This window comes from Salvelinus sp. IW2-2015, linkage group LG36 (genome assembly GCF_002910315.2).
Source record: "Salvelinus sp. IW2-2015 linkage group LG36, ASM291031v2, whole genome shotgun sequence".
Classification (NCBI taxonomy): domain Eukaryota; kingdom Metazoa; phylum Chordata; class Actinopteri; order Salmoniformes; family Salmonidae; genus Salvelinus; species Salvelinus sp. IW2-2015.
Window position 1 is genome coordinate 15,527,875 of NC_036875.1, and position 15,033 is coordinate 15,542,907.

A 15,033-nucleotide genomic window follows, 5' to 3' on the forward strand; every position below is an offset into this window, starting at 1 on the left:
GTGTGTGTGTGTGTGCTGTGTGTGTGTGTGTGTGTGTGTGTGTGTGTGTGTGTGTGTGTGTGTGTGTGTGTGTGTGTGTGTGTGTGTGTGTGTGTGTGTGTGTGGTGTGTGTGTGTGTGTGTGTGTGTGTTTCTGTGTGTTCTGTGGTGTAGCATGTGTTTCTCCAAACGGTCCAAAAGAGAACCACAAAAAGACGCCCCAAAACGTTTACTGAAAAGTGGAACTCTTTCATGTTCCCGAATTTGCTCTGCTCATTACACTTTCCAATATGGCTCTGAAATGAAACTGCGGTGATTAATGCTATTGAGCGAAGGTATGCAGTTGGCGTCCCAGGATGTGTAATGTACTGTATCAATATTGCTCTAATGGAGTCAATTATGGACAATTTATTTGCACATCAGCATGATCATAGTTAGTGTGTCAAAACACATGTGTTATAAGGGACGTGTGCTGAGCAGTATTTGTAAGTTCTCAGAGCTGGTAGGTGGCAGCGAGGTTATGCACGGCGTGCGTAGTGTACTAGATGCTGTGTAGCATACATGTGTTTTCTCCAAACGGTCCATAAAGAGAACCACAAACAGAGACAGGCCCCACAAACGTTTACTGAAAAGTGGAACTCTTTCTATGTTCCCCAAATGGAAGAGTTTATTTGCTCTGCTCATTAACATTTCAATATTGGCTCTGGAATGAAACTGCGGTGATTAATGCTTATTTGAGCGAAGGTATGCAGTTGGCGTCCCAGAGATGTGTATGTACTGTATCAATATTGCTCTAATGGAGTCAATTATGGACATATTTATTTGCACATCAGCAATTCTGAGATTGTGTGCAAAACACATTGTGGTTATAAGGGAGTGTGTGAACAGTTTGTACGTTTGTACTTATTCAGCATGTGTGTATGCACGCGTGTCTGTGTATGTGTCTGTGCATACAGTATGCGTGTCGTGTGGCGCACCCATGTCTGTATGAGGGATAGAGAAAGACATAGACATCCACCCATCTATCTCACCAGAGACCTCAGACGCCACTGAGAGATAACTCATGTTTTGTGCCAGTTAGTCTGCTGTCGCCGTGTTTCCAAAACTAGACCCGGAGCATCAAACCAGCCCACCTGCCCGCGAAAGGGGATTTCTGTATCCCCATAACTCTTCTCCACAAATGTGCTAAATGCCAGCCAGGCTGCCTGTCAGTGCTAGCCTGTCTCAGCCTGCCACAGCTCCCTGAGAGACAAAAGAACTGTTGCTTTCCAAGGCTTGACTAAGGCAGTTATAGTCAAATTGAGTTATAGTACTGTATGTCAGCTCAGGGTAACCAAGGGTGAGTAATCTAATGTTGCCATATCCCAATAGACTTAGACTTACACATATTATGATAAGCTACAACACGATACAATACATTGCAATTTTACAATAAAGTGTACTACAATGAAATGTGGTACGCATCTATCTATCGCATTTTACTTTCTTACATTTGATCATATGGACATTATGTTCTTCCATTGCTTGGTCATGTTCAAATAACTTGTGACTCTGATATTGTTTCATGGCAGGAATCCGCTATTACCCTCATACACAAATCAAATKTATTTATATAGCCATTCTTACATCAGYTGATATCTCAAAGTGCTGTACAGAAACCCAGCCTAAAACCCCAAACAGCAAGCAATGCAGGACTAGAAGCACGGTGGCTAGGAAAAACTCCCTAGAAAGGCCAAAACCTAGGAAGAAACCTAGAGAGGAACCAGGCYATGAGGGGTGGCCAGTCCTCTTCTGGCTGTGCCGGGTGGAGATTATAACAGAACATGGCCAAGATGTTCAAATGTTCATAAATGGCCAGCATGGTCAAATAATAATAATCACAGTAGTTGTCGAGGGTGCGCAGTAGCACCTCAGGAGAAAATGTCAGTTGGCTTTTCATAGCCGATCATTAAGAGTATCTCTACCGCTCCTGCTGTCTCTAGAGAGTTGAAAAAAGCAGGTCTGGACAGGTAGCACGTTCGGTGAACAGGCAGGGTTCATAGCCGCAGGCAGAAACAGTTGAAACTGGAGCAGCAGCATGACCAGGTGGACTGGGGACAGCAAGGAGTCATCATGCCAGGTAGTCCTGAGGCATGGTCCTAGGGCTCAGGTCCTCCGAGAGAGAGAAAGAAAGAGAAAGAAAGAGAAAGAGAGAATTAGAGAGAGCATACTTAAATTCACACAGGACACCAGATAAGACAGGAGAAGTACTCCAGATATAACAGACTGACCTAGCCCCGACACATAAACTACTGCGGCATAAATACTGAAGGCTGAGACAGGAGGGGTCAGGAGACACTGTGCCCCATCGATGATACCCCGGACAGGGCCAAATAGGCAGGATATAACCCACCCACTTTGCCAAAGCACAGCCCCACACCACTAGAGGATATCTCAACACCAATTTACCATCCTGAGACACAAGTCTCCCTCGTGATTGGAGATTAACCTTCACCTTCCCCTCTGTTATCTGTATTTAAGCAATAACCAACCTTTTTAGCCTGGTCCCAGATCAGTTTTGTGCTGTCTTGCCAACTCCTATGGTCACACATACGAGTCTGTGAACAGGCTACACTTTATTGCTCTCCTTGTTTGCCTCCCCTTTTCCCCTCTTTCACTGTCTCCATGGGGTTCTCAATGCTTGGCCATTTGCCAAACAATAAAAACATGGCAATGTGCAAGTCACCTCATTGGTAAATAAGACTTGATCCCACATGTCATCCTGAAGAGTCTGGAGGAAGTGTGACCTCACTGTGCAGTAACAAAAGAAACAAGGCATAGCTTCTCTCTGCCGTGTGACAGTAGTTCTGCCAAACAAAGATGGAGTGAGAATGAACAGGCGGCCCTGTTGAAGACGCAGCAGGCTCCTCCAGTCCTCGCCAGGGAGAATAAACATGGCAGGGATTTAGAGTGTGTCAAATCCTGCTCTATTTCACACCCCTCTTTCACCCTCTGCCATGTGCGCTCTCTGTCTGTCTGTCTGTCTGTCTGTCTGTCTGTCTGTCTGTCTGTCTGTCTGTCTGTCTGTCTGTCTGTCTGTCTGTCTCTGTCTCTGTCTCTGTCTTGTCTCTGTCTCTCTGTTCTGTTCTCTGTCTCTCTGTATCTGTCCTGTCTCTCTGTTTGTCTGCCCTTCTCTGTCTCTGTCTCTCTGTTTGTCTGCCCGTCTCTGTCTCGTCTCTCTCTCTGTCTCTCTGTCTGTCTGCTGTCTCTGTCTCTGTCTTGTCTCTCTGTCTAACTCTCTCTCCCCTCTCTCTCTCTGTCTCTCTCCCCTCTCTCTCTCTCTCTAAGATGTTTACTCACATCCATCCTCGCCTGGCCCTTCAGTGTTGCTAAATGTTTGTTTTTTTAAATGATTATTTCACCTTATTTAACCAGGTAGGCTAGTTGAGAACAAGTTCTCATTTACAACTGCGACCTGGCCAAGATATAAGCAAAGCAGTGCAAACAACACAGAGTTACACATTGGATAAACAAACGTACAGTCAATAACACAATAGAAAAATCTATATACAGTGTGTGCAGATGTAGTAAGATTAGGGAGGTAAGGCAATAAATAGGCCATAGTGGCAAAATAATTACAATTTAGCAATTAAACACTGGAGTGATAGATGTGCAGAYGATGAATGTGCAAGTAGAGATACTAGKGTGCAAAGGAGAAAAAAAATGTTTTAACAATATGGGGATGRGGTAGTTGGGTGGGCTATTTACAGATGGGCTGTGTACATGTGCAATGATCTGTGAGCTGCTCTGACAGCTGATGCTTAAATTTAGTGAGGGAGATATAAGTGATTTTTGCATTTCGTTCCAGTCATTGGCAGCAGAGAACTGGAAGGAAAGGCAGCCAAAGCAGGAGTTGGCTTTCAGGGAAATATACCTGCTGGAGCGTGTGCTATGGGTGGGTGCTGCTATGGCGACCAGTGAGCTGAGATAAGGCAGAGCTTTACCTAGAAAAGACGTATAGATGACCTGGAGCCAGTGGGTTTGGCGACGAATATGAAGCGAGGGCCAGCTAACGAGAGCATACAGGACGCAGTGGTGGGTAGTATATGGGGCTTTGGTGACAAAACGAATGGCACTGTGACAGACTACATACAATTGCTGAGTAGAGTGTTGGAGGCTATTCTGTAAATGACATCACCGAAGTCAAGGATCGGTAGGATGGTCAGTTTTATGGGAGAATGTTTGGCAGCATGAGTGAAGGATGCTTTGTTGCGAAATAGGAAGCCGATTCTAGATTTAATTTTCGATTGGAGATGCTTAATGTGAGTCTGGAAGGAGAGTTTACAGTCTAATCAGACACCTAGGTATTTGTAGTTGTCCACATATTCTAAGTCAGAACCGTCCAGAGTATTGATGCTAGACGGGAGGGCAGGTGCGGGTTATTGGCATTGAAGAGCAGTTGGAGGCCACAGAAGGAGTGTTGTATGGCATTGAAGCTCGTCTGGAGGTTTGTTAACACAGTGTCCAAAGAAGGGCCAGAAGTATACAGAATGGTGTCGTCTGCGTAGAGGTGGATCTGAGAATCACCCGCAGCAAGAGCGACATCATTGATGTATACRGAGAAAAGAGTCCCCCATAGAAACTGCCAGAGGTCCAGACAATTTGTTAACTTGGCTTTCGAAGACTTTAGAAAKGCAGGGTAGGATAGGATAGGATAGGTCTGTAACAGTTTGGGTCTAGAGTGTTTCCCCCTTTGATGAGTGGGATGACCGCGGCAGCTTTCCAATCTTTAGGGATCTCAGACGATACGAAAGAGAGGTTGAACAAACCGGTAATAGGGGTTGCAACAATTGCGACGGATAATTTTAGAAAGAGAGGGTCCAGATTGTCAAGCCCAGCTGATTTGTAGGGTTCCAGATTTTGCAGGTCTTTCAGAGCATCAGCTATCTGGATTTGGGTGAAGGAGAAATGGGAGAGGCTTGGGCAAGTTGCTGTGGGGGGTGCAGAGCTGTTGACAGGGGTAGGGGTAGCCAGGTGGAAAGCATGGCCATCCGTAGATAAATGCTTATTGAAATTCTCGATGATCGTAGTTTTATCGGTGGTGACAGTGTTTCCTAGCCTCAGTGCAGTGGGCAGCTGGAAGTAGGTACTCTTATTCTCCATGGACTTTACAGTGCCCCAGGACTTTTTGGAGTTTGTGCAACAGGATGCACATTTCTGTTTGAAAARGMTAGCCTTTGCTTTCCTAACTGCCTGTGTATWTTGGTTCCTAACTTCCCTGAAAAGTTGCACATTGCGGGGGCTATTGGATGCTAATGCAGTATGCCACAGGATGTTTTTGTGCTGGTCAAGGGCAGTCAAGTCTGGAGTGATCCAAGGGTATATCTGTTCTTAGTTCTACATTTTTTGAATGGGGCATGCTTATTTAAGATGGTGAGGAAAGCACATTTAAAGAATAACCAGGCATCCTCTACTGACGGAATGAGGTCAATATCCTTCCAGGATACCCGGACCAGGTTGATTAGAAAGGCCTGCTCGCTGAAGTGTTTTTGGGAGTGTTTGACAGTGATAAGGGGTGGTCGTTTGACCGAGAACCAATACACATGCAGGCAATGAGGCAGTGATTGCTGAGGTCCTGGTTGAAGACAGCAGCGGTGTATTTAGAGGGTAGGTTGGTCAGGATGAGGGTGCTCGTGTTTACGGATTTAGGGTTGTACCTGGTAGGTTCCTTGATAATTTGTGTGAGATTGAGGGCATCTAGCTTAGATTGTAGGACGGCCGGGGTGTTAAGCATATCCCAGTTTAGGTCACCTAACAGTACAAACTCTGAAGATAAATGGGGGGCAACTAATTCACATATGGTGTCCAGGGCCCAGTTGGGGGCTGAGGGGGGTCTATAACAAGCGGCAAGAGACTTATTTCTGGAAAGTTGGATTTTTAAAAGTAGAAGCTCAAACTGTTTGGGCACAGACCTGGATAGCATGACAGCACTCTGCAGGCTGTCTCTGCAGTAGATTGCAACTCCGCCCCTTTTGGCAGTTCTATCTTGGTGGAAAATGTTGTAGTTGGGGATGGAAATTTCTGAATTTTTGGTGGCCTTCCTAAGCCAGGATTCAGACACGACTAGGACATCAGGGTTGGTGGAGTGTGCTCAAGCAGTGAATAAAACAAACTTAGGGAGGAGGCTTCTGATGTTAACATGCATGAAACCAAGGCTTTTACGGTTACAGAAGTCAACAAATGATAGCGCCTGGGGAATAGAAGTGGACCTGGGGGCTACARGGCCTGGGTTAACCTCTACATCCCCAGAGGAACAGAGGAGGAGTAGCATAAGAGTACTGCTAAAGGCTATAAGAACTGGTCGTCTAGTGCRTTGGGGACAGAGAATTAAAGGAGCAGATTTCTGGCCGTGGTAGAATAGATTCAGGGCATAATGTACAGGCAAGGGTATGGTAGGATATRAGTACAGTGGAGGTAAACCTAGGCTTTGAGTGACAATGAGAGAGGTTTTGTCTCTGGAGGCACCAGTTAAGGTAGGTGAGGTCTCCACATGTGTGGGGTGGGACAAAAGAGCTATGTAAGGCATTTTGAGCRGGACTGAGGCTTCTACAGTGAAATWAACAATAAGAACTAGCCAAGACAGCAGTAGACAAGGCATTTTGACTTTAGAGAGAGRYGTAAAGCAATCACAGGTGTTGATCAGGAGAGCTAAGACAACAACGGGTAAATGGCGATGAATGGGCAGAGCGGGTCAGTTAGGTACATACAGGACCTGAGTTTGAGCCGCAATAGGTGAGKYAGGGTGCCGTTTGGTAGTCACTACTACGCTAGGCGAGCAGGGGACACAGCGTTCAGAAAAGCTAGCGGRCCGGGGCTAGTAGATGGTTCTTCGCCGACATCGTAACAGAATAGCCTGTTGAGACCACATCGGGTGATCACGTCGGCAGTCCAGTCGTGATGGATYGGCAGGGCTCCGTGTCGACAATAAATGGTCCAGGCCTATTGGCAAAGGAGGTATTGTAGCCCWAGAATTAGCTGATATATGGGCCTAGCTCGAGGCTAGCTCAAGGCTAGCTGGTCTTGCTTCRGGACAGAGGCGTTAGCTAACAGTAGCCACTCATTTRCAGCTAGCTAGCTGCGATGATCCGGTGTAATGATCCAGAGCGGCAGGAATCCGKTGATATGGTTGAGAGAACCAGTCCGATATGCTCTGGRTTGATATCGCGCTGTGCAAACTGGCAGGTGTTGTCCGAGCTAAGGCTGGCCAAGCTAARGCTGGYTGGCTGGTGACCGAGAAAAAGGTGAAGACCGCTAGCCGTTGGCTAACAAAGACTAGAAGCTAGTTAGCTGGCTTGCTTCTGATGGAAGTTCCAGTAATAAGGAATAAAAATAGCAGATCCTTACTGCATTGGGTGACGCGGGTTGTAGGAAGTATATTTAGTTTGTAGATAGAAAGTGAGATTAAGATATATATGAAAAAGACTGGCTATTTACATATTGAGAAGGGAAACAATGTTATGTAGTCAGTGTGGGATGGATCAGAGCTTGGCAGTCAGCTGAAGATGTTCTACTTTTCACACTGAAAGAAAAAAGAGAAAGGAACGCATAGCTGTTCTGAAGGGGGAATGGGCACAGGCACATGGGCCAGCGATTCCACTTCATTCCTTTCTCTATTGTTTATACCCAATAAGTCCAAACTAACACAGAATCTTGCAAACTAAGATACCCCTGCTACGGAAAGCCCTCTGTTATTGGTTACGCCAAGTAAATTGAATTTGCACACTGAATATTTCTATGAGGAATTTCCAGATGCATGGATGTATTGGGTCTGAGTAAACATTAAAGCACTCAGGAGAGGTCTTGTGTTTATGCCAGTGCCAGAGGTTTGAAGGTTTGAGTGGTGCTATGCCCATTTTTGTCACTTTGGAAATACACCTGACCTACCACGATTGATTCATTACATTGTAATGGTAGCCTGGAGTGCACCAGCAGCTCACCTCTCACACTGCCACAATCAAACAATTTGTGAAGAGAATTATTGCTTTTTTTTCTCTTTCTTTGACCACTTKTGGCTGCAGGACTATCAACGCAAGCTAAGCCATGATCCCAAGCCATCAACCCAAACGGAGCAATACTAAACTGTTTTGTGAAATYAATAACCAGATAAGTCAAATTGATCATATTGCTGTATCTATTGTAGTTTATCTGTAGTAGCTCAACACAAGACAATGTTTGTACATCCTCCCATGTAAGCAATGAACGAMTGTATATCCAGTACTGACAGAGCCATTTGCCATGGACTTTTGTCTGCGGGAAATGGACCTTGATTTAATGTTGTTAACACAAGCATGTACAGAATGCAACAACACAATTACCCTTTATTATATTACACTTGTTCGTACACTTCGATAGCATCAACACACGCTCATGGCTGTTCCTGCACCCATACACTGACAAAGGCTTTATGTTTTTCCCCCATGCTAACTAAAGTGGTCTGGAAACGTTTTGTCCCTCCTCTCCTTCCACCACTGTAAATGTAGTACTTGTATACTCCACTTGAATCTGTTACCCAGGTCCTTAAAGGCATTACAATGTCCTGATAGAAAGTAACCAGAGAGAGAGAAAGAGAAAAGAAGGTAACTTTTTCGGCGGGGATCCCATATTTTCCATCAAATAATTTATTGCGACCCCACGCCAAATCTAATGACACATCTTTAAAATCTGTCAATTTCGATTTTTACATCAACAAATAATCTCTTATCAAAATGAAAAGCAACCAATAAATACATTTCCTCAAAATAATTGTCGAATTGCGTTTCTCCAAAACATTGTATATTGTCCCATACAATAATCTATACTCTTAATAAAATGTAGTTATTTGTTTTTTGGGGCGACCCCACCTCGTTTCCCCCTTATTGTCACGACTTCCGCCGGAGTCGGTCCCTCTCCTTGTTCGAGCGGAGTCGACGTCACCGGCCTTCTAGCCATCGCCGATCCACTTTTCATTTTCCCTTTGTTTTGTCTTTGTTTTCTACACACCTGGTTTCAATGCCCCCATTACATGTTCATTATTTAACCCTCTGGTTTCCCCCATGTTTGTGTGCGTGTTTGTTCTATTGTTCAGGCTGTTACTGACGGCTGGTATTTTGTTGCCGGGTTTTCTTATTACACCCGTTTATTTCGTGGTATCGGTATTTTTCCCGCACCGTTGTATTGTGTTTATACTGGTGTTATCTTGTATTAAATACCTTGTCCACGCATCTCAGCTCTCCTGCGCCTGACTCCTTTCACCAGTTACCCACAGCCTTGACACTTATGGGGTCGCAACTGACTTTGAATAACCCTGCTCTACAGTATGACATATTTTTGAATAAATCATTATGAATGCAATTATATGTATTCACCTGTATTCACAAAGTCACATTTACATTACATTTAAGTCACCTGGAGGCTCACTGAGGCTCTCCTTCCATTCTCTATGCCACACCTTGCCATTCTCCACCTGCAAATCTGTTCACATTTCCAACTCTTCTTTACTAATTTCTCCCTCTGTTCTGCACTTACTTACTTCTAGTTTTCAGAGTGTCAGGGTAATATTTTCTCAGTGCGGTTACCCACGGTTTGACCTGCGGTGGGCCCAATGCTGTGTTCACCTGGTCCTTCTCTTAACAGTCTCTGTGCCTAGTCTTTGACCACCTGCCAGGCTACAGGATGCATGCTAAACTATGTGTTACAGTTGGCCTCTAAAGCCAAGAGTACAACTCAATGGAAATGGCTACCTAGGGTAGAATCTGAGTTATTATTTTATGGGTAGACCTGTTTCGTTCTTTCTCAATCTAGCCTACTGTGGGTTCTCATTATTGTGGCCAAGTAAGGAGCCCGAAGTGGTCAAGKATTACGCATTTACAATATTAGTAGTCCAAATGTCGTCATCCCATTGGAATTCATGTCTCACGTCTGAAATGCCATCAGTTGGCTGTAGGGAGTGTTTGAATAGGCCCACGTGCTTTAGGCTTTGTGTCAATTGTTCTACCTTTTTTTCTGCTCTTTTGTCGAACTTACTCACTAAGTAAGTCTATGTCCCTCCGCCTCCAGCTGTGTTCAAATCCATTAAATTGCATTCATTTTATGCCTAGCTGTTGGTCGCTCCATGTTTAATAAATGTTTTGCCGAGGGCCATCATTGAACTTTGTTTGTCACACAGGAATTCATTGGGATTCATAGTGCATTGGTCTGCCTATCAGTAGCGGTGTGTGGTTAAAATCACTGGGGAAGCCAAGTCCCCCCCCCCCCCTGAAAAAAAGCCATAATACAACTTACACTGTGTTGTTTGCTCTATAACCTGTTAGTTCATATGCCTTGCCACTGTGATATATAGGCCTAAAGGCCGAGACAATAGGAAGACGGTTGCAGAATAAATTCAACCACACCTTTGTTTTATCACAAAACCGGATAGCAACCTCTGTCCGGTGAAGTCCACAACGCATATTGCATGTAAGACAGTTACATGACCTACAGCATGGTCAAGCAAGTTAATGTTTCCGTCATTTTCCGACCACTAAACAACTATTGATTTTGAACCACAGAGAGTTACCACAAGTTGCAAAGAAAAATGGACCTGCCTCCACTATTCAAGTACCATTTCAACTTCAACATTTCAACATCATCAAATCACTTCTGCTGAAAGATACCAAAACCAATTTAGTCTAATCAACATAACCTAAATATKATGTGGATGTCCATGGTTCTGATTTATGTTTGCGTGCATGTGTGTGCGTAGAAAAACATGTTGACTTACCCTACTTGTAGAGAAATGTCAATGCCATCCTCTTCTCTTTCATGTTGACAAAACGGTCTATCACTCTATCATACAGTACACACTTTTATTTTTTGTTGTCCTAGGCTACCTGGCTAAAATGCTTGGTCGCTAGCCTAACTTCCATTCATCGCAACGTTAGTTAGTTATCATTAGCCTTCTCCATCTAGCTACATATTGAACTAATGGTTGGATCCGAATCGCCGTTATAATCATTGGCCTGTACAGAGAATTAAGTAAAACCACAAGTCCAAATCCCTATCTCCATCCATGGCTAATTTAGGAAAGGGACAAATTTAGCTAGCTAGCCACCGGAGGACAACAACACAACGAGATGCAACAATTYGAGTTGTTTCTGTTAATGACCTAGGCTCTTAAAGCAATTTGATAGGAGACGCCAAATCCAAGTTGGCTTCCCTTGACATTTTTCCCGCAGGACCATTCACAGTTGTCACGTTCTGACCATAGTTCTTGTGTGTTTTACTTGTTTTAGTGTTGGTCAGAACGTGAGCTGGGTGGGCATTCTATGTTGTGTGTCTAGTTTGTCCGTTTCTATGTTTGGCCTAATATGGTTCTCAATCAGAGGCAGGTGTTTTGTGTTGTCTCTGATTGGGAATCATATTTAGGTGGCTTGTTTTGTGTTGGGATTTTGTGGGTGGTTGTTTCCTGTCTTTGTGTTCGTTTCACCAGAGAGGACTGTTTCGGTTTGCCACGTTTGTTATTTTGTTATTTGTAAGCATTCACGTTTTCGTCTCGCCTATTAAAACATGTTGAACACGAGCTACGCTGCGTCTTGGTCCGATCCCTGCTACACCTCCTCTTCAGACGAAGAGGAGGAAGGCTGCCGTTACAACAGTTCCCTAGCTCAACAATGATTGGCAAATTTGTTATACTTTTTTTGTCAAGGGAAGCCAAATGCTTGCTGGCTTCCCTTGTATTCAATGCTATGGGCGGCAACAATGTCATACTCGTTTGGACCAGACAGTATCCGAATGATAGCCTACACGTGGAGAGTCAGAGCGGCGCTGTTTCGCTCCCTCGGATGCTTTCTCACCTGAGATACATTCAGCCTCTTGTGAATTGAAGGAAAATTATGAAACACAGAGAGACAAAAGATAATTATTATAATTATTATATTTTTTGGGGGGGACGGGGGTGTCAATGACACCCTTGGATATTTGACTGAGATTAGCCTTAGCCCTTAGCCTTGTTAATCCTCAGTATAGAGCACTTGCTTTAACACACTTGTCATGTGTTACTGATTTGTGAAGCAATCCCAAAGACCACTTTCCATTCCCCCACCAGCATATGCCCTTCACGGCAACCTCGATAAGCACATCCTCGATACCAATCCGACCCTGAAAATTCCTCACTCAAGGGAGGGTCATGGAGGATTGCAGGGCAAGTAGAAAAGGGCGGGAATTTCGGGTGAAACACACAAGGTGTCGGAGTGGTTACTGATTGCAGGTGGACTTAACTGTTAGCAGCAGGAGCCTGGGGGTGAAGTGGGGGCCATGTGATGAGATGGGCCAGGCCAGGGAGGAGGCACCTCAGCGGGGCTCAGACATACCCCAGGCCCCTTGGAGTCCTTGGATGAGCTGAGAGGCATGGAGGGGGCAGCTGTCAGTGTGTGGAGTGAATGGGAGGGTTGGGGGGTGAGGTGCAGACATGGGCAGGCATGGTTAGGGTGATTTGAGGAGGCTTGAACCAGGCTGAGATACTGTACTTTGTCAACTCGCAGCACCTCTAAATAATAACTGCAGCCTTTCTCAAGAGACAAGTGGCATTCCATGGAGCTGTCCTCATGCTACTTGATTTATCTGGTTACAGTCAGTCATAAGTCAGAGATACAGCATTTATTTTGGTGTACACTGTATTTAAATAGTTCCCTACAAATGCTACATTCTATACATGCTCAACTAACTACTATGCACCTCTTTTTGCTGGTATCAGATAGCAATGCTTTCCTGTTTACAGTCCGCATTCCTCTATTCCATCAGGGTTTTGAGTAACGGCCTCCAAAACGACAAGGACTTTGATGACCCAACGTGACTCACACATCCGATATAACCTTGTGAATCCAATAAGCCGACTCACACCCCAATGGCTACCGTCCAGTGATGCTGTTAGCTTGATCCAATCAACGTGTGTGTTGGCTGTATAGTCACACTAGCAATGTCCAGTGTGATTTTCTAGCTTGAAAACATCCAGTTGACTTTGAGCTCCCTGAGGATCTTGAGATTGCTTTGTTGTAAGGACCAATGGGCATTCAGGTGAATTTGTGTAGACCTCTTGTGTGTTTGTGAAACTTCACTGAAAATTAGTAACCACTGTCGCAGTTATACCTTCACTGTCCCAACGTTATAAGGTAATGCCTTAGTCAGCTTAGAAAATCTGCACATTCCATTTATAGCTTCATGAATAAACTACATTGATTTATAAACTACATGAACAAAGAAATCAGAAACAGACAATAGAGAGAGTTAAGCATTGAGTCATTGCTGCCATGCATTGTGAAAACAACTGAGCTATTGAATGAGGCTTTTGCTTACAGTACAAAGAAGTAGCAAGCTCGGTATTAGAATTGCAGATCAACCACTGTATGGGCTTAGCGATGGATAATCCTTGATTTACTCTCTGCCGTGACAGATTTGTCCCATTGTATTTATTTGCGGTGCTTTACATTGCCTGAAGCAACATTTGGGGAGTTTTGGTGGAGACTGTTAGAGACTGTTCAGGCTTTTTATGTGGACAGAAAGGAATGTGCTAGCTTTAGTGTAAACATAAAGCAGACCCCAAGAAACCATAAGTCTTCTGTTCACACCGCAAGGGACAATTAGTCAAGGATTTGCCTCTGTGAATGACAGGGGGCTTTTAAAGGCTAACAGCCCTGATAGCCTACAGCYGACCTTTTAGCACTAAAACAGAGATAGTGGTCCAGCATTGACAGACAGCCCTGTTACGGGAGCAAGAGAGAGAACGTGGGTGTGTGTGGGGGGGGGGGGGTAAGGCAAAGAGAGATAAAGAGATGAGCAAGTGAAAAAGGTCAACAGCTGATTGAATCGGAGTTACTGTCTCCTGCTTCTAATTTAGCCTTTCCTAACAATAGTATTTTGTTTGAAAATGAAGTGAAAGAGACTTTTTTAGGAAGGGAACATCACTGACAACTTACTGTTTGGCTGATGGTCCTCATGTGGAAACGGTTCATCTCAGTGTTCTATTTGAGTCCCTCGTTATTATCCTCTTCCTGTTTACCCCCTCCCAGTCCTCGTGCTTCTCCTCGGAACTCTGGGATTGATTGTCGCAGCCATTAGAGCGCTAATCGGATTAGAGGTTAGCGCCAACCTTGGCAGATCATGGGTTCCAGTAGGCTTCACAATCGCCTTTAAACATGATTGACTTTCTGGTGCTAAGATAAGCTAGTTAACTGCTGCTAGGAGTTAGCAGTTAGGCTACCTTTCACTTGTTGCATACTGTTACACAGTCGGAAATTGACTGTGTTATTAGATTGTCCATTGAGGTTGGCTCAGAGCTCAATGCTAATGTATTGTTCTCTTTTCCCAGCCTCTCAGCCTGGGCCAAAAGTGATTTAGCCAGCTTTGATATGGATCATGGGAACAATGACGTAAACAAGAAAATCATTCTATTCTAAAATGAACTGTACAGCATCTCTTAGGTCTGTTGTCTGTATCKCTGTTAAGACATTTTGATCACTAGGGTATTGTCATATTCTTCCTGTGATATACCTAAACACATACACATTGATACACATTCATAAGATGGAATAGTTTTGGGAAATGTACTATATACTATATTGAAGAATACAGTAAAAACAAAGGACTAATGCTCAGGATCACACAGGTCAAATTTTGAGAGTTTAAATCAGGTATCAACTGTCTGTATACTGTATGCGCTTATGCATAATCTGCAACATACAACATTTTCTTCATTTTCTTTTCCAGGTGTCTTCGTCCTGTGTCCCTGCCACTAACTATGAGCTGGTAAGATGTTTTTTCTATATATATATATATTGCTCAACAGTTACAATACAGTTACTTACACAATGTAAATATGTCAGTAATAGTGTGTCCATGTATTGTGGAGTAATCCCTTCTTCAGAATGCCATCCAAACATCCAGGGAATTGGTTCTGGGAATCCAACGAATGAGCAAGGGCAATAAAAACAACATAATGTTGCTGCATTACCTTTTTTGGTCTGGGTTTGAGATTCTCTGTTGGATGTGGAATTATTTGCCCTCT

At 44.1% G+C, this 15,033-nt stretch overlaps 1 protein-coding gene across 1 annotated transcript in view; it reads left to right on the forward strand.

The window, feature by feature from the left end:
• tns1b (tensin 1b) overlaps window positions 1-15,033 on the forward strand; it is a 215,572-nt gene that overhangs the window by 91,676 nt on the left and 108,863 nt on the right. Inside the window, exon 4 of the mRNA XM_070437656.1 lies at window positions 14,736-14,774. Within this exon, the coding sequence (XP_070293757.1) occupies window positions 14,736-14,774 (39 nt within the window). The remainder of the gene's footprint in view (window positions 1-14,735; window positions 14,775-15,033) is intronic.